Source organism: Ranitomeya imitator, chromosome 4 (genome assembly GCF_032444005.1).
Source record: "Ranitomeya imitator isolate aRanImi1 chromosome 4, aRanImi1.pri, whole genome shotgun sequence".
Classification (NCBI taxonomy): domain Eukaryota; kingdom Metazoa; phylum Chordata; class Amphibia; order Anura; family Dendrobatidae; genus Ranitomeya; species Ranitomeya imitator.
Genome location: NC_091285.1, coordinates 201,765,380 through 201,786,044, shown reverse-complemented (window position 1 = coordinate 201,786,044; position 20,665 = coordinate 201,765,380). Strand labels below are relative to the sequence as shown.

At 43.4% G+C, this 20,665-nt stretch overlaps 1 protein-coding gene across 1 annotated transcript in view; it reads left to right on the top strand.

Annotated features, from left to right (window-relative positions):
* Positions 1 to 20,665, top strand: part of CHPT1 (choline phosphotransferase 1) — a 91,269-nt gene that overhangs the window by 28,768 nt on the left and 41,836 nt on the right. The window contains exons 2-5 of the mRNA XM_069764279.1: positions 3,234 to 3,381; positions 3,525 to 3,666; positions 6,215 to 6,299; positions 17,986 to 18,117. Coding sequence (XP_069620380.1) covers positions 3,234 to 3,381; positions 3,525 to 3,666; positions 6,215 to 6,299; positions 17,986 to 18,117 — 507 coding nt within the window. The remainder of the gene's footprint in view (positions 1 to 3,233; positions 3,382 to 3,524; positions 3,667 to 6,214; positions 6,300 to 17,985; positions 18,118 to 20,665) is intronic.

The window sequence follows — 20,665 nt, the reverse complement described above, 5'->3', positions numbered from 1 at the left end:
ACTACGTAGCTGGGCAATATACTACATGGGCTGTGCAATATACTACGTGGCTGCAATATACTACGTGGCTGTGCAATATACTACGTGACTGGGCAATATACTATGTGGCTGGGCAATATACTACGTGACTGGACAATATACTACGTAGCTGGGCAATATACTACGTGGGCTGTGCAATATACTACATGGACATGCATATTCTAGAATACCCGATGCGTTAGAATTGGGCCACCATCTAGTAAAGCAAATAAACATATACTTGCCTCCCATGCTGACGCTGTTCCAGCAGTGTCTGCTTTCGCAGTGCCGGGGCTGTGATGTGATGGAATGACACGTGATGCCCGGCGCCCAATCAACGCTGGCATCACTGTTGCCGCCTTTGGACATACTGAATATGAAGAGGAAGTCCGGGCTGCAGCTGATCCCTGGCTTCCTCTTCTTCATTGCAGGACTTTGGCTATCCATGGATATGACCACTAGCAACTAACTAACTGTGACTATATCAGTGGTTGTAACCATGGATACCTAAGCTCCTGTAATGCCTGCACATGAGGAACGAGACCTGGAGAATACAAAAAAAACTACACTACATTTCTAATTGGAGGTATTTGCTAATATTATTATTACCATATTATTATTACACCTACTACATATTGGGATAGGGTCTTGTAGATGGGAATACCCCTTTAAGGAGTTAAGCTGTGCATATGTTAAAGTAAAGTCAGCTGAACCCACAAGTGTCAACAAATCAATCAACATTGTGTAAGATGCCTACCTACTGTCCTCTGATGGCAGACATGTTAGATGTTAGAACTTCAGATTCTTGTTAAAGATAAGCCATTGCCAGATCAAGCAGTGTCTTATTCCCCTTGCCTCCTTGTAATAACCTTGTTTCCATTAATTGGCTAAGGTTTTGATGATTTGTTGTTATGGGGATCATAGGTCCCACATTTTGTGATTGGTGGGGATCCTAGGCATCACGTTCTTACTGTCTTTTTTTTCATCTGGCAAGTGGATTCGTGTTTGTGGCTGTAAATCATTTACTCTTAGTCACAGTGGTGTACCTCCATCCTCCTCTAGTAGTTAAAAGGTCACACAAATGTATTTTTTATTTTTTTTTAGATTATTGCCTGATGACAACTTCATATCTTTACTACAGGTACACGCTGCTGTGCAGCTGAGACATTGTGACTATTTCCAATATACAGTAGCTTGTGAAATTATTCACCCTCTTTGCATTTTTTTGTGTTTTGCTACCTCACAACTTGGAATGTCATTGTTTTTTGTTTTGAGGGTTTACATCAGTTCATGTAAAGAACATGCCTGCAGCTGTGAACATTTGGTTTTCTTTATTGTGAAGCAAACAACAAATAAACAAAATGACTGAAAACTTCAGTGTGCATAACTAACAATTCTCCTAAAGTCAGTACTTTGTAGATCCTCCTTTTACGGCAATTACAGCTGCAAGTCGCTTTGGATAAGTCTCTATGAGCGTTCCACATTTCGCCCCTGGGATTTTTGGCCATTCCTCAAGGCAAAACTGCTCCAGCTCTTTTAAGTTAGATGGTTTCCTCTGGTGAACAGCAATCTTCAAATCTGACCACAGATTTTCTATTGGATTAAGATCTGGGCTTGAATTAGTCCACTCCAAAACATTTACACATTTCCCCTTGAACCTTTCAGTATGCTTTGGCTCATTGTCTTGTTGGAATGTGAACCTCCGTCCCAGTCTTAATTCACTGACAGACTAAAACAGGTTTCAAAAATATCCCTGTATTTCACATCATCCATCTTCCCCTAACTCAGACCATTTTTCCTGTCCATGTTATTGAACAACATGATACTGCCACCACCATGTTTCACTGTGGAGATGGTGTTCTTGGGATGAAGAGCTGTGTTGGCTTGGTGCCAGACATAGCGTCAACTTTGGTGGCCAAAACGTTCAATTTTGGTCTCGTCTGGCCTCAGCAGCTTCCTCCATTCATACAGGTCTTTTGGCAAACTCAAAACGAGCCTTACAGTTTTGTGTGTAAGTAAAGGCTTTTTTCTTGGCCCACTCTTCCATAAAGGCCACTTCTATGGAGTGTACGGCTTGTTGTGGTCGTATGGAAGGATGCTCCATTCTCTGCTTGGGAACTCTGCAGCTCCTTCAGGATTACCTTCGGTCTCTGTACTGCGTCTCTGATTAATTCCCTCCTTGCCCGAGCTGAGAGTTTTGGTGGGCGGCCTCTTGGCTGATTTGTTGTGGTACCATGTTCTTTCCATTTGATGATAATGGTGCTTTGGGTGATCATCAGAGATTGGGGAGGGGGGGGGGGTTTAACTCAACGCTGACTTGCACTTCTCAACAACTTTGTTTTGTTTAGAGATTTCCTTGATCTTCACGGTGTTTGGTTAGTGGTGCCTCATGCTCAATGATGCAGCCTCTGTGGCCTTTCAGAAAAGGTGTGTATATACTGACAGCCCATGTGACACTTAGACTGCACACAGGTGGACTTCCTTTAACTAAGCATGTGACTTATGAATGTAATTGCTTGCACCAGATATTTATGGGGGCTTCATCGCATTAATTAACCCTGCTGTTCTGTTCGGTCTGGGGAGACCTATTTTGAACTTTGGTATTTTTTGGGGTGTTCAAGATGCGGTTCTGAAACTTGTGGTTGATTGACTTAAATGAGGATGGGTCGGTCGGCCACGGGTTTCAGAGCCGCATCTTGAATATTTTAAAGAATATTGAAGTTCAAAGTCGGTCATTTTTGACCAACAGAACAGCAGGGTTAATTAGTTTATGCTTATATTGTTATCACGTCACCAACTTAGAATATTTAGTGCCGATTCATCACTCACAAATCAGATTACAAAAAGATTTACACAGGTATCAATGTAACAAAATAGGTAAAAAGCTAAGGGGGGTGAATACATTCGCAAGCCACTGAACTCTGTACTTTACCTACATTATTTGGTTATTGTCTACACAAATTGCACAGTCGGTGTTTAGTAACAGTATTCTGCTTCATGAACTAATTATCGGTTTCATTCATGCTACAAGAGCATATAATATGACTTGTTGTACTAGTACGAGACATTGAACACATTTTAAAACACTAGGAGATACCAGCTTAATTTCATAGTAAATCAATGCAGTTTTCTGTAGAGAATGTTTGCATTTCAAATGCTGTAGTGTTTGTAATTGGGCAAACCTGCCTCATGACAAGTTTTTCTTTTGCCCACAGGCACCATCATGGGCTCTTCTGCTCTGTGCTATAGGCTTGTTTGTGTACCAGTCATTGGATGCTATTGATGGGAAACAAGCTCGAAGAACCAACAGTAGCTCTCCGCTCGGGGAATTGTTTGACCACGGATGTGACTCTATATCAATAGGTGATACTTCTTTTCATTGGACTTGATTCTGTCTATGTTTTATTTTTCATTCTCCGTTGTGCATGTGTTTTTTTTTTTTAACTAAGATTCCACAAATCAGTAGGGAGTTCTTATGTGTAATAATTGTTCCTTTCCCCACACAGTGTTTGTAGCAGTGGGGACGACAGCTGCAGTACGTCTCGGAACTATGCCCAACTGGATGTTTTACTGCTGCTTTGTCAGCATGTTCATGTTCTTTTGTGCCCAGTGGCAGAGCTATGTGTGTGGTACCCTGAGGTTTGGATTGTAAGTTGATATTTTTAATTCTTTTTCATAACAAGTTCAACAACATGATATATAATATATATATTTACACCCACCAGATTTTTGTAAATATTTTATATCTTTTCATGGGACAACACGGAAGATATGACACTTTGATACAGTGTAGTTATTAGTACACAGCTTGTATAACAGTGTAAATTTGGAATGCATCTAAATAACTCAAAACACAGCCATTAATGTCTAAAACCACTGGCAACAAAAATGAGCACTCCAGTAAGTCAAAATGGCCAAATTCTGCCCAATGTGTCAATATTTTATGTGCTCACCATTATTTTCTAACACTGCCTTAACTCTCTTGGCCATGCAGCTCACTAGAGCTTTATTATAGGTTGCCACTGGAATCCTCTTTCACTCCCCCATGACCTCATGGAGCTGATGGATGTTAGAGACCGTGCGCTACTCTATTTTCCTTGTGATGATGCCCCAAAGATGTTCAGTCAGATTTAGGTCTGTATTTCAAAAACCTGACCTGCACATCCAAACATAGACTAAGTGTGAACAGGTGCTGAACCTAGAGTCGCCAACTCGTAAATAGTTAAATAAATAAGGCAGCACACTGCAGCGCTAGAACATACAAACCTGAAATACGAAATTTGAACTGCATTACTGCACTAGAAATATGAAAAATGAGAGCGTTTAGTGCATAAAAATGGCCATTTTTATGCGCTAAACGCTCTCATTTTTCATATTTCTAGTGCAGTAATGCAGTTCAAATTTCGTATTTCAGGTTTGTATGTTCTAGATTTAGGTCTGTAGACCTGCTTGGTCAGTCCAGTACCTTTACTCTGTTTGTTTAGCAAGACAGTGGTCATCTTGGAGGTGTGTTTGGGGTCGTTATCATTTTGGAATACTGCCCTGCGGCCAAGTTTCCGAAGGGAGGGGATCGCTCTGCTTCAGTAGGTCATAGTAAATGTTGGCATTCATGGTTCCAGCAATGAACTGTGGCTGTGTGTTGAGCTACTTAGAGGGCACACCAAATTACTTGTTATGAACTAGTTAACAAATGGCAGTTGCATATATCAAGTCATTCTTCAAAGCTCAGGCATGTCAAAATTTTAATATGCTCATTCATTTGTTCCTAAAGAAAAGCCCACCTGTACACTTAGCCGAATTAAGCCGAGTATGAATGTGGGTTGAACAAGAGTCTAGCTGAGGACTATTGAAGGAGTATGACCACCTACATTGTCTGAATAAGTGCAATTTTAAGAATTTAAAAAATTTTTTTTTAGTAAATACCATATATACTTGTGAAGAAGCCGAGTTTTTCAGCACATCTTATTACTTCTACCCAATTGCATGACCTTACATTTATGCCCATTAAAGCTCATTTGCCATTTATCAGCCCAAGCTTCTAGTTTACATAAATCATCCTGTAATATAAAATTGTCCTCCTTTGTATTGATTACCCTGTAGAGTTTAGGGTCATCTGCAAATATTGAAATTCTGCTCTGTATGCCCCCTACAAGGTCATTAATAAATATGTTAAAAAGAAGAGGGCCCAATACTGACCCCTGTGGTACCCCACTGCTAACCGTGACCCAGTCCAAGTGTGCTCCATTAATAACCACCCTTTGTTTCCTATCCCTGAGCCAGCTCTTAACCCACTTACACATATTTTCCCCTATCCCCATTATTCTCATTTTATTTATCAACCTTTTATGTAGCACCGTATCAAAAGCTTTTGAAAAGTCCATATACACTACGTCCACTGCATTACCTTGGCCCAGTCCGAAACTTACCTCTTCATAGAAAGTGATCAGATTTGTCTGACAGGAACGGTCCCTAGTAAACCCGTGCTGATATAGGGTCATGAGGTTATTCCTCTTCAGATACTCCAGTATAGCGTCCCTTAGAATGCCCTCCAGGATTTTACCCACAGTAGAGGTTCAGCTTACTGGCCTATAATTTCCGAGTTCAGTTTTTGTCCCCTTTTTGAATATTGGCACCACATTTGCTATACAGAGTGGTACAGGCTTGGAGAGAGGTGAATATTCCTTCCCTTAATGAGCAGGGACACATAATCGCTTGGCCGCAGGAGCTGCTGGCACCGGAACGAGATGCACCGAGGATGCACAGGTAAGGTAAGTAGGATATTTTGGGGTTTTTTTTGCCACGCATGCAAGGATAGGGATGAGGAATCATGTATACAAGGTTGGGGATAAGGAGCCACGCATGCAAGGATGGGGATGAGGAGCCATGCAGACAAGGATGGGGATGAGGAGCCATGCAGACAAGGATGGGGATGAGGAGCCATGCAGACAAGGATGGGGATGAGGAGCCATGCGGATGAGGAGCCATGCAGACAAGGATGGGGATGAGGAGCCATGCAGGCAAGGATGGGGATGAGGGAACAATGCATACCCGGCTTATGCTCGAGTCAATATGTTTTCCCAGTTTTTTTTGTGGCAGAATTAGGTGCCTCAGCTTATACTTAGGTCGGCTTATATACGGTAACAAAAACTTGATTTGTAAACTTAAACATTAACTGAAATGTTATCTCCTTTTCTAGGATTGATGTCACCGAGCTGCAGCTTTCTGTGACTGCAGTATTTTTGCTGACTGCGTTTTTCGGAACTACATTTTGGGACTATGAGGTAATATATAGAAACATCATAATATTTGAGCATGGTAAGTCCTGCATGTGAATGATAAAACACAATGGTACCCCTAAATATTACAGTCAGTTTTGCATGATTTTCCAGGGCCATTGTCATTTCCTAATCAGGACTCACTTTCACTTTTATGATATTCCCCATGCTTAAAGGGGTATTACCATGTCCAAGATCTTATCCCTATATGTAGTAAGTAAAACAGTATTAGCAAATTCCTCCAATTAGAAATGTTGTGTAGTTTATCTGATTCTCTATGTTTCTTTCCTCATGTGCAGGCATTGCAAGACCTTAGGTGTCTATGGTTACGACCACTGATATAGTGACAGTAAGTTAGCTAGTTGCTAGTGGTCGTAGCCATGGATACCTAAGGTTCTGCAGTGCCTGCACATGAGGAAAGAGACTTGGGGAATCAAAAAACTGTGTTACATTTCTAATTGGAGGTATTTGCTAATATTTTTATTATTACACCTACTACATATTGGGATAGGATCTTGCAGATGGGAATAACCCTTTAATGATGTGTCATGAGGTACCCAAGAATGACCACCAATTATCAGTAAATTTATATGATCATACCATGGATTGTGGGGACTTACAGGCCGCTCTGTTTAGTGTCAGGGAGGTGGCTAACTGATGAGCATAGGTCTGTCATTTATAGCAATGTAAATATGTATGCAATATTATTTCCATGAAGTTGTGGAATTAATGGCGCTACACAAGCCAGTAAAATAAATGAAGCGCTATTATTTATCTTCAGAGTCCCTTCCATGTGTACTCCACTAATGCTCAGCCCCACCACTGAGCTCACTAGTCTATGGATAGGGCTCTGTTTTTTACCTTCAGCTGTTTAGAAAGGTGGTTTATGCCACAGTTCGCATCTTGTATCAGGTAGAACTCACTTAAGGCTCTTACTTGCTTTTTTTTTTCACTTTCTGCTGCCAATGGAATGTTTTTAAAGATCACTGGATTCCCAGGTAATTATTCTGATAATAGTTGTTTTATCAAAAGATCCAATTAAAACTTTAAAAACATAATACATTTGATTTATTACTTTAGATAAACTGCTGAAAAACGATTTAAAAAAAATGTCATGTAACAGTGTCCAGAAGTGCTACTATTTAGGGAACCATATGCTGTTGAGCAGTGGTCTTCTACTGTCCTCTAGGGGAAGTTACGACCCTTAGTATCTCCTGACACCCGCAGTTAAAAGTAAAACAGAGTTACAATATATAGTACTAATAAAAATAAGCTCAAATTTCTCAATGGCTATTGTAACACAGTCTAGTCCAGTGCATTGAAGTATAGCTACACTTAAAGGGATTGTCCATTGTTCGGACAAACCATTCTCCATTTCAATATTCCCCTATGTAGAATAATACTCCACTCCAGTACCAGTGCCATTTCAGCAACATCGACAATGGATCTCCCATGGCTGGTGTGACATTGTCACGTGAGCCCTGCAGCCAATCAGCGGCCGCTAATGGGCCGTTTTACTGACTTAATTTAGACAAACTACCGTAACAGCTGGAAGATATGTGAGCTGTCCGGATGTCAGTTTTGCCCACAGGATGTAAGAGTGAAGCGGCTGCTGATTGGCTTATGTGACATAATGTCGCTTGAGCGCCAGGACACCCGTCACTGGCACAGCAATGGCACCAAAGGCAAGTATAAGGTGTATTTACTTTGTGGGGAAATATTGTAATTGAGAAGGGGTTCTCAAAATGGTAGTCAACCCCCTTTTAACTGTAAATATCTGATAAATGGGCCAATTAATCCTTATAGTGTCTCCTAATCCATAACTAAATCCTGCTATCACAAACTTTTTCAAAATGTATCAAATTTTATTAACACATAAACAACTTTAAGAACATATAATGGTTATGAGGTGGCACAAGGTAAGGCATCACGTGGCAAAACCATATAAATAATTGGACAGTGAGAATAAATGTGGAAATTTATTGTACACATACAATTCTATAATGCTGCATCCTTAAATAAAAAGAGCATTGCTCAGGCCACAAATATATGGTAAAATAGAACTGCAAAAATGGATTAAGTGCAATGTGTTATGCCCAGAGCAAGGATAACATAGGGGAGGCAAAAAATTGTATTATATCAAAAAAATGAATTGACATGCAAATCAAGTTAGATTGCCATAAGGGGATAAAGATGGACACAGTATTCTTAAGGTACCTTCACACTCAGCGACGCTGCAGCGGTAACCAACAACAATGTCGATCGCTGCAGCGTCGCTGTTTGGTCGCTGGAGAGCTGTCACGATCCCGAGGTCCCCGGGTAACCAGGGTAAACATCGGGTTACTAAGCGCAGGGCCGCGCTTAGTAGCCCGATGTTTACCCTGGTTACCAGCGTAAAAGTAAAAAAAACAAACACTACATACTTACCTACCGCTGTCTGTCCCCGGCGCTCTGCTTCTCTGCACTCCTCCTGCACTGACTGTGAGCACAGCGGCCGGAAAGCAGAGCGGTGACGTCACCGCTGTGCTTTCCGGCTGACTGACGCTCACAGCCAGTGCAGGAGGAGTGCAGAGAAGCTGAGCGCCGGGGACAGACAGCGGTAGGTAAGTATGTAGTGTTTGTTTTTTTTACTTTTACGCTGGTAACCAGGGTAAACATCGGGTTACTAAGCGCGGCCCTGCGCTTAGTAACCCGATGTGTACCCTGGTTACCAGTGAAGACATCGCTGGATCGGTGTGACACACGCCGATCCAGCGATGTCTGCAGGGAGTCCAGCGACGAAATAAAGTTCTGGACTTTCCTCAGCGACCAACGATCTCCCAGCAGGGGCCTGATTGTTGGTCGCTATCACACAGAACGATTTCCTTAACGATATCGTTGCTATGTCACAAAAAGCAGCGATATCGTTAACGATATCGTTATGTGTGAAGGTACCTTTACACTCACTAGAGAGAAATTTGCAGTCATATTCTTTGCAGTCCAAAATGGGTAATATGTTACCACCTATTGGTGTGTACCAATATTATAGACTACTATTGGAAAATACAATCTCCCTTTAAATACCTTGCTTCATAAAAACATTTTATTTAACACACATTTTTATGCAAAAGTGAGTGTATCAAATGTGGACATGCTAGACCTTTCCTAAATATATTTTGGGTATATGGTGTACCACAGCATAATGGGTAAAATGCATCAGGAACCCAAAAAATGGAAACTCTTTCTAACATGTAAAGTAAAAAATACAAATCTAAGTGCCTTCCTGATAAAGCTTTACCCTATGCACTGTGTGGTCCCCGCACGTAACACATAAATACTGGACACATTGATTATCACTGTTCAGTAAGGGTCAGCAACGTTCTGAGTCCCCTTAAAGCGAACCTGTCAGCAGGATTGTGCTGAGTAACCTACACACAGTGTCAGGTCGGCAGCGTTATACTGATTTCAGTGATACCTTGGATAAAATCCATCTTGTGGTGGTTGTTTAATCTTTATTTTCAGTTTTCAGCTAATGATATGCTCATGCTCCAGGGCAGCCTGTGAGGGGTTATGTAGTGCTTGGATTAGGTATTCACCAGTATGGCTTCTGACAGGTCACTGATCCCTATCTTACATAATGAATTATATATATATAATCGCGCGCCAATTCGCGGCCGGACTGCGTCTGTCGCTGAATGTTCGCGGCCGGCCAGGCGCAACTAATCAGTGAAGCCAGGGCCAGCTCCAGGTTTTTGAGGGGCCCGGGCGAAAGAGTCTACGTAGTATATAGCACAGCGACGTATATAACACAGCCCACGCAGTATATAACACAGCCCACGCAGTATATAACACAGCCCACGCAGTATGTTGCACAGCCACATAGTATATAACACACCCCACGTAGTATATAGCACAGCGACGTAGTATATAACACAGGCCACGCCGTATATAACACAGCCCACGTAGTATATAACACAGCCCACGTAGTATATAACACAGCCCACGTAGTATATAACACAGCCCACATAGTATATAACACAGCCCACGTAGTATATTGCACAGCCACGTAGTATATAACACACCCAACGTAGTATATAACACAGGCCACGCAGTATATAACACAGCTCACGTAGTATATAACACAGCCCACGTAGTATATAACACAGGCCACGCAGTATATAACACAGCCCACGTAGTATATAGCACAGCCGACACAGTATATAACACAGGCCACGCAGTATATAACACAGGCCACGCAGTATATAACACAGGCCACGCAGTATATAACACAGGCCACGCAGTATATAACACAGGCCACGTAGTATATAGCAGCCACGCAGTATATAACAAATTACCCAGATGACTTGGCGCTCATGGCAATGCATCTCTGGGAACGGAAGCTGGCGGCAGCCGTGCGCGCATCGGCGGACGACGGAAGGTGACAATTGCAGGTTTTTTGTTTTTTTATTATTTTTAACATTAGATCTTTTTACTACTGATGCTGTATAGGCAGCATCAATAGTAAAAAGTTGGTCACACAGGGTTAATAGCAGCGTTAACGGAGTGCGTTACCCGCGGCATAACGCGGTCCGTTAACGCTGCCATTAACCCTGTGTCAGTGCTGACTGGAGGGGAGTATGGAGCGGGCGCCGGGCACTGACTGGACTGAAGTAGGGAGGGATTAATTCTCGGCCGGACTGTGCCCGTCGCTGATTGGCGGCCGCGACCAATCAGCAACGCGGGATTTCCGTTACAGACAGACAGACGGAAGTACCCCTTAGACAATTGTATATATAGATATACTGTATATATGTGTATAATGATATGTAATGTGTATGTAATTAATTTCTTTCATGTTATCCTTAAAGGGAACCTGTCACCCCCAAAATCGAGGGTGAGCTAAGCCCACCAGCATCAGGGGCTTATCTACAGCATTCTGGAATGCTGTAGATAAGCCCCTGATGTATCCTAAAAGATAAGAAAAAGAGGTTAGATTATACTCACCTGGGCGCGCGGTCCGATCCGGTGGGCGTCGCGGTCCGGTCCGGGGCCTCCCATCTTCATCAGATGATGTCCTCTTCTGGTCTTCACACTGTTGAGGGCAGAGCAAAGTACTGCAGTGCGCAGGTGCCGGGCCTCTCTGACCTTTCCTGGCGCCTGCGCACTGCAGTACTTTGCTCTGCCCTCAACAGGGGAGCCGCAGGATACAGCATCGGGGGCTTATCTACAGCATTACAGAATTCCCTTAAAATTCATGAAAAAAAAAAGGTTTGAAAATGGCATCGGCGGCACTATCTTGCTAGAGAAAAAAGTCAGAATCACAGGAATTTAGAGAATTAGAGCACTCACCCAATCCTTGCAGGTGTGTTTCTTTATTTCACAGTTCCAATAACATCATAAAGTGTGGTGTGCAGGAGAGGGGAAGTCCATCAGGCTTTCGCAAGTTAAAAATCTCCTGCCACCTGCACAGCGCACTTTATGATATTGTAACTGTGAAATAAAAAAAATACACACCAGCAAGGATCGGGTGAGCGTTCTAATTCTTTAAATTCCTGTGATTGATGCATATACTCTTTGTAGTTGCACCACCCTGAAGAGATCCGAAAGGAGGTATATGAGGTGCTGGTACTGCAAAAGCTGTAGCAATTGGTGCCTGGATCTTGTCTTTTATTTAAAAAAAAAAAAAAGTGTCCTCCTCCAAGATGGCGCCGCCTGCGCAGTAGCAGCTATCGGATCATCGATGGCTGCTACTTCGCAGGCACGGCTGGCGCCACTTTCAAACTATTTATTTTTTTCTTTATGAATTTAAGGATAACATGAAAGAAATTAATGACATACACATTACATATGTGATCAGGCTGCTGGACAGGTGTCACAGCTGCCATCTGCCTGTTGAAGGTTTTTTTTTTTTCCCCAAGATGTGTGTGTATCTAATATATAAACTGAATGTGTGTGTATCTACTGTATGTATGTCCGGGATTGGCATCTGCACCATCGCAGCTACAGCCACAAAATTTTGCACAGTCACACGTCTGTACCCCGAGAACATCATAGGCTATGTTGTGAGGTGAAATTTTAACCCCGCGCGTACCAATTCACGAAACAATTTTGCCACTATCTGCATGATGGAGAAAAAGTGAAAGGAAAAGTGTCGGAGGCAAATTGACAGCGGCCAGATGTGAACAAGGGGGACTTAAAGAATGAGAGCGATGGTGCCAAAGAGTATATACCGTACAGTTGCTAAGGTGGGGCCCCGACAAGGGATACTCACCACACACGGAGATATGAACACACACACACAAAATGCACCACACACTACCACGTGCGTGAACAGATATACCACCCTCAGCATACATTTCACCACACATACACCAACCTCGCCACATAAAAGTCGAAACATAAAAGTCGCCACTCAAAACTCGCCACGTGCAAAATTCGCCACATGCAAATCTCGTCACATGCAAAACTAGGCTCACGCAAAACTCGCCACACGTGCAAAACTCACTTCATGGAAAACTCGCCACACGCAAAACTTACACATGCAGAAAAATTGCCACATGCACAAAAGTTGCAACACATGCAAAAGTTGCCTCACACAAAACTTACATACTCAAAACACACCACACATAAAAGCTTGCCACGCGCAAAACTAGCCATGCGCAAAACTTGCTGCACACAACTTGCTACACTAACCTGTCACATGCAACTCGACACACAAAAAGTTGCTACACGCATGTTGCCACACAACTCATCTCACAAAAGTCGACACAAACATGAGGGTCTACATGACAGGCGATGTTTTTGCTGGACTGTTTTCGAGCCAGCTGTTGACTATTGGAGATGGCAAGGCACCAGTAAACTCAACCACTGGACAGATCACCTTCCCAAGCAACTTTTGTTGCATTGTGAATTCCATTGAGGAGTTGAAAGCAAAGGTTTTTCCAAACATTCAACTCCACTTCAAAAATTCTGGCTGGCTGTGTGAAAAAGGGCTATTGTAGCTCCCAAAAATGACAGCGTCAACAAGATCAATCTTCAAATTCAAAATCTGCTTCCAGGTGTGTGCACAACCTATAAGTCAGTGGCTATAGTAATAGACCCTACTCAAGCTTTATCCAACTGAGTTTCTCAATTCCTTGGAGCCACAAGGACTTCCTCCTCACAACCTCTTTCTGAAACCTGCTATTGAGAAATTTGGATCCACCAAAGTTGTGTAATGGAACAAAACTCTTGATTAAGAACCTGTTTCCACATGGAATTGAGGCAACCATTTTGACAGGATGTGCCACAGGAGAAGATGTTTTCATTCCAACAATTCCTCTCATTCCATCTGATTTGCCTTTTGATTTTAAACGCCTCCAGTTTCCTGTTCGACTGGCATTTGCTATGTCCATCAACAAGGCTCAGGGACAGTCCTTGAAAGTAGTTGGAATCGATTTACAATCTCCATGCTTTTCTCATGGTCAACTTTATGTGGCCTGTTCAAGAGTTGGAACAGCCAAAAATCTGTTCGTCTTTGCACCTGAAGGAAAAACTAAGAATGTCGTTTATCAAAAGGCTCTCGAATAAGTAGTAGAAGATTACTTCACATTACTTGGCCAATTTAGTTAAATCTGTGTGGAATATCTCTGGTGTTGAAATATATGTTGCGAAATGCTTCTATTAGCTTAGTTTTTGCCTTTTAATAATTACATTTCTATCTATTTGTTTTGTGGTTTTTGTGTGCAGAATAAATTTTTGTTAACACATTCTATTTTGCTAATAGCAGTTATTAACCCGGGCGAAGCCGGGTAGTACAGCTAGTGTGTAATATTATGTAAATGAGGGAGCAGGTCACTGAGATCGCCAACCTGACACAGTCTGTCGGTTACTGAGCACAATCCTGCTGACAGGTTCCCTTTAATGCGTCAACTTTTTTCTGAAGGGGTGTTTAGTGACCCAGATTACCTGTCTAAAATAATAACCAAATCACCTCAGGTGTTAAGCACAAATGGTGCTGCCATCATGGAGCCGAGCGTTTCTGGCCTCCTTTTTGGTGGCTGACATCATATACCACCTCTCAACGCATCACAGGGTGCAGGGCACACGACATCACAGTAATGCGTCAACAAGACGGACATGAGGTTCAGCCGTGCATGGAAACACACTGTGCTGCACCCTGGGGGCAAGTCTTCATACTGCAGCTCAAGCTCAGAATACCAGTTTGTATATAAGATTGAAAAAATGCAATTATCAAGAAATCCATTAATAACTTATGGGGAACTTAAAGTACCGTATATACTCGAGTATAAGACGAGATTTTCAGCCCACTTTTTTGGGCTGAAAGTCCCCCTCTTGGCTTATACTCGAGTCATACCCAGGGGAAAGGCAGGGGAGAGGGAGCGGGGGCTGTCTAATTATACTCACCTGCTACTGGCGCGGTCCCTGCAGGTCTCTGCTTCCCCGGCGCTGCAGCTTCTTCCTGTAGTGAGCGGTCACACGGTACCGCTCATTACAGTAATGAATATGCAGCTCCACCTCCCATAGGGGTGGAGCCACATATTCATTACTGTAATGAGCGGTAACGGTGACTGCTCACTACAGGAAGAAAATGCTGCGCCGGGGAGCAGACGGGCAGCGACGGCGCCAGGAACAGGTGAGTATGACTGTGGCAGTGCGCGATATTCACCTGCTCCTCGTTCCACCGTTGGCGCCGCTGTGTCTTCCGCAGTGACGCTCAGGTCAGAGGGCGCGGTGACGCAATTACTGCATGCCGCACTCTACCTGAACGTCGGTGCAGAGGATGGGGAAGACACAGCGGCGGTCGGCGGTTGAACGGGGAGCAGGTGACTATAGCAAGTACCGGGGGCCGGAGAGGTGAGTATGTATTTTTTTTTATTTTTTTAATCGCAGCAACAGCATATGGGGCAAATATCTGTATGGAGCATCTTATGTGGCCATGTGCAGCATTATATGGGGCAAATATCTGTATGGGACATCTTGTGTGGCCATGTGCAGCATGATATGGGGGCAAATATCTTTATGGGGCATCTGTATGGGGCCATGTGCAGCATTATATGGGGCCATGTGCAGCATGATATGGGGGCAAATATCTGTATGGAGCATCTTATGGGGCCATGTGCAGCATTATATGGGGCAGTTATCTGTATGGAGCATCTTATGGGGCCATGTGCAGTATTATATTGGGCAAATATCTGTATGGAGAATCTTATGGGGCCATGTGCAGCATTATATGGGGCAATTATCTGTATGGAGCCTCTTATGGGGCCATAATCCACATTTGTGGAGCATTATACGGGGCAAATGTCTGTATTGAGCATCTTATGGGCCCATAATCAGCATTTGTGCAGCATTATATGGGGCATATTTTAATATGGAGCATCTTATGGAGCCCATCATAAACTGTATGGAGCATATATGGGGCTCCTGATTCAATATGGATATTCAAAAACACTTAAACCACTGATGTCTCAATTAATTTTACTTTTATTGGTATCTATTTTTATTTTTGAAATTTACCAGTAGCTGCTGCATTTCCCACCCTAGGCTTATACTCGAGTCATTAAGTTTTCCCAATTTTTTTGTGGCAAAATTAAGGGGGTCGGCTTATACTCGGGTCGGCTTATACTCGAGTATATATGGTATCTATTTACATCAAAGAGCATATCCCAGTCACTGTAGTGAATATTTTAATAACTAAAGTCATAAATAGTTGTGATGTACTGACATGATGATGATAATAATAATAATAATTTTATATAGCGCCAACACATTCCGCAGCGCTTTACAATTTATAGAGGGGACTTGTACAGACAATAGACATTACAGCATAACAGAAATCACAGTTCAAAATAGATACCAAGAGGAATGAGGGCCCTGCTCGCAAGCTTACAAACTATGAGGAAAAGGGGAGACACGAGAGGTGGATGGTAACAATTGCTTTAGTTATTCGGACCAGCCATAGTGTAAGGCTCAGGTGTTCATGTAAAGCTGCATGAACCAGTTAACTGCCTAAGTATGTAGCAGTATAGACAAAGTGGGCTATTAACTGCATAAAGTGTATGAGAATATGATCCAAGGAACCTGATTGTTTTTTTGTTTTTTTTTAATGGGCCACACAGGGATAGTTAGGTTAATGCATTAAGGCGGTAGGCCAATCTGAACAAATGAGTTAAAACTGTGGGGATTGGGGATTAATCGTATTAACCTGGGTAGTGCATTCCAAAGAGTCGGCGCAGCACGTGTAAAATCTTGGAGAAGGGAGTGGGAGATTCTGATTATTGAGGATGTTAACCTCAGGTCATTAGCGGAGCGGAGGGCACGGGTAGGATGGTAGACTGAGGCCAGAGAGGAGATGTAGGGTGGTGCTGAGCCATGGAGCGCTTTGTGGATGAGGGTAATAGTTTTGTACTGGATTCTGGAGTGGATGGGTAGCCAGTGTAATGACTGGCACAAGGTAGAGGCATCGGTGTAACGGTTGGTGAGGAATATAATCCTGGCAGCAGCATTCAGGACAGATTGGAGCTGGGAGAGTTTGGTAAGAGGGAGGCCGATTAGTAGAGAGTTACAATAGTCCAGACGAGAATGAATAAGTGAAACAGTAAGAGTTTTTGCAGAGTCGAAAGTAAGAAAAGGGCGAATTCTAGAAATGTTTTTGAGATGCAGATAAGAAGAGCGAGCCAGTGATCGGATGTGGGAGGTGAATGAAAGCTCGGAATCAAGTATGACCCCAAGGCAGCGGGCATGTTGCTTTGGAGTAATGGTGGAACCGCACACGGAGATGGCAATGTCAGGCAAAGGTACCGTAGGTTAGTAGAGGGAGAGAACGATAATGGGAGATAATGAATCAGTGTATCACCTTGAACAATATAGAATTATTTAAATCACTATCAAATCTGAATTTTGAGGTGATATTAGTCAAAAGAAAGAGAAAGTGATTATTTACATGATTTACACAAATGCAAAGTGGTCAAAAATACTGACCGTATCTAAAAGTGACATTTAAAAAACTGTGAAACTTAAATGCTAAAAAGTAAATTATATTGCTATGAAGAACTTTTTCTGTATTAAGACCACCTAATCTTAGATATTAAGTTGAATGTGGGGGTGATAATTTTTTTTTTAATATTTTATAACGTGATTGACAATGTTGCTCAAAGTAGATTGTTTTGAACCCCTGTAATTGCAGGATATTAAAGATTACAACAAAGAAATCTATTGTAGATAAATCACAGATGGTAACAATATTTTAGGCAAATAGTGTAACCTATACTAAAATAGCAAAAAATATATATATTTTATGTGCCATCAATCAATGCTTATCTAATTAAAGACAAACATACCTTAGTAAATGATAAGTCACATTCATACATAATGTGAAACTGCGGGAAGAACCCTTAAAGTGCTGGAAATAATTTTTTTGTAAAAAAAACAGGGCAGTAAGACTTCTCCATCATAACCATACACAATAGGTGTAAGGGAAAAGTCTGTTGCTCCACCTTCCAACAACCTCATATGGAATATGTTCTATAGACAAAAGCAACAGGAAAAAAATAAGAAAAAGCTCCCCCAAACCCCAGAAAGTAAAATACTGTGTATGTAGACACAGAGGCTCTCGCCGGACACTTGACCTCCCTAAAATAACACATCATGAAAAATGCTATTAAAAGTCATGTGTGAAACAAGCCTTACCCATTGTATGTTTTCCTTTAAGATTCCTATGATTGGATTGCCAATGAAATTTATTCCACTTATGGGAATTGTATCAGGAACAATTTACTCCTGTAGCAACTATTTTAGAGTCATTCTCAGCGGTGGAGTAGGCAAAAATGGATCTACGGTTGCAGTAAGTATGTTTTACATATACTGCGTGTTATGTATGCTATGGTGTACAGTACATAGATTTACTGTTAATGTGGATTACTGAAGCTAAATATGCTGAGATTGGAAAAATAAACAACATTAGTATGCCTGCTCAATTATTAGTTCACATACACAGACAAATCAAATGCTTGTCCAACAAAACTTACGTACATTCTGATGGGGAGTACTGTATTTACTGCATCATAACGTGTGTACACGCCAAAGAGATGGAGCAGGCAGCGGAGATGTGCCCGGGGCAGCTGCAACTCCCAGAACTTGCTCCAATTGGATTGGAGTGCAGCAGCCTGTTACTGTACTCTTCTTAGTCAGCAAGTGAAATGTCATAGGTTACACTGTCCTCCAGCACCGTTCCCCACTGTCATCTCACTCACAATCTTGTGATAGAAGCGACAGGTTTCTTGGGGTGCTGTCCAAAATGTGAAAAAGTATCCCCTGTATAAACAATTAAGAAAAAACATTATAATGAACCTTAAGTTTTTACATAATTCTTTTTCCAGGACGTCCCTTCTGACAGCACCATGGAGGACGTCCTCCTCCTCCTTGCAGGGACAGGAAGCACACGAGAGGTTAAAAGGTCCCGTCCCACCCCTTTTCCTTCAGTGTTTTTCCTGTCCCTGCATGGAGGTACACAGGAGACGAGCTGCGCAAGCTTACTGGGCTGAGGGGGATCTTGCGGCCTGCCAATACCCTTTCCCATGTCAAGAGGCCCAGGGCCGAAACTTCCCGGTGGGGAGTCCCTCTGTCCCAAAGGCCAGGAGCAGGACGAGGCTCCTGGATAGAGCCGCTCCTCCCAGAGGGAGCATCTCGGCTCAGGACGCAGGACCACCGTGCTCGGGCGGCGGGTGCTCCAGGGGATTGAGCTGCGCCTCACAGGCAGCTAGACTTCTGGGGAGAGGCGCCGCTACATCCAGCGCAGTAGGTCGGGCGTTCCAGGTGGAATGCAGATTCACCAGAGACTGGCGGCGAGCAGCTTCCGGGGTCTCGGAGGGGAGCGCGTCATTTCCAGTAACGTCACTTCTGGTGATGTCACTAAGGCAGGGAGAGCGTGTGCTCCAGGAGTGGAAAGCATAGCAGCATGGACGCTTCTGACAACAGCGTCCAGTGTCGTGCTGCCATGCTTCTGACTGCAGCTGCGGAGACAGCCATGGAAGGAGACATGCTGGAGGAAGGAATGGTAAGTGCGCCTGGCGCAGACCACCCTCACCTCACATAGGCCCCAGGAAGCTTTTAGCCTATTACTCCCTATCTTATGTCATTTAGGATAAGGGAACCCCCGCTGCTCCTTCGACCACAGCTAAAAAGCCCGGCAAGGCCACGGTGAAATCCAACCGATGCCCTGTATGTCACGTGAAGCTCCCGGACTCCCATGGCAAAGCTCTCTGTGCACCCTGTACATCAAAGATCATGAGAGATGAGCAGCCGTCGCTGCTATCAGAAATGAGATCCCTAATCCGTGAAGAGGTTCAGGCCTCTATGTCCAGCCACGGCCATCCAGCCTCATTCCAAGCCGCAAGCGAGCCAGGTGGGAGAGAGATCGGAGGGAGCCAGAGTATACTTAAGATGACGGGTCCGATCTAATGGACTCTGTCTCAAAAGAAGAGGGGGAGCTTCCAGCAGAGAGCCATGACCGGGGTAGGAAGTACCTTTTCCAGGCAGGGGACACGGACGAGCTTGTCCAGGCGGTGAGGAGTACTATGCAGATCGCGGAGACCCCTAAGCCACAGTCCAGACAGGACCTGATGTTCGGGGGACTTATGTCGCAGAGGCAGACTGTATTCCCTATAAGTGAACATATAAAGGCCATGGTCCTAGAGGAGTGGAAGGACGCTGAACGCCGGCTGGTACTGTCCCGTGACCTTAAGGGTCGCTTACCATTCGACCCTGAGGAAGTCAAATTATGGGAAGAGATCCCTAAGATAGATGTTCCAGTAGCAAAGGGTGCCAAAAAGACTACCATCCCTTTTGAGGACTCGTCTAACCTGCGCGACCCTATGGACAGAAAGGCTGACATTCTCCTAAAGTGGGCCTGGGAAACATCTGCGGCCCTAATTAGGACAAACATAGCAGCCACCTCGGTGGCCAGACCTATGTATCTATGGATGGGTCAGTTGGAAGAACATTTGTCCAATAAGACCCCTAGGACTGATATTCTAAGCTCCCTTCCCATTATGAAATCAGCCATGGCGTTCCTGTTTGACATGTCTGCTGAAACGGTTAGGTTTTCAGCTAGCAAGAGTCATCATGGTCGTCCCGTACTGGCCAAGGAGGAGCTGGTTCCCTCTGCTAGGGGCCTTGGTGATCGAGAACCCAATCGAGCTTCCCCTTCGGGAAGATGTAATCCACCAGGGACCGATTCGCCACCCAAACCCAGGGAAACTCCACCTCTCAGCCTGGATACTGAAAGGGACATCCTGAAGGCTAAGGGCTTATCAGACCAAGTCATAGCCACTATCCATGCCAGTAGGAAACCAGTCACATCAGCAATTTATCTAAAAATTTGGAAACTGTTC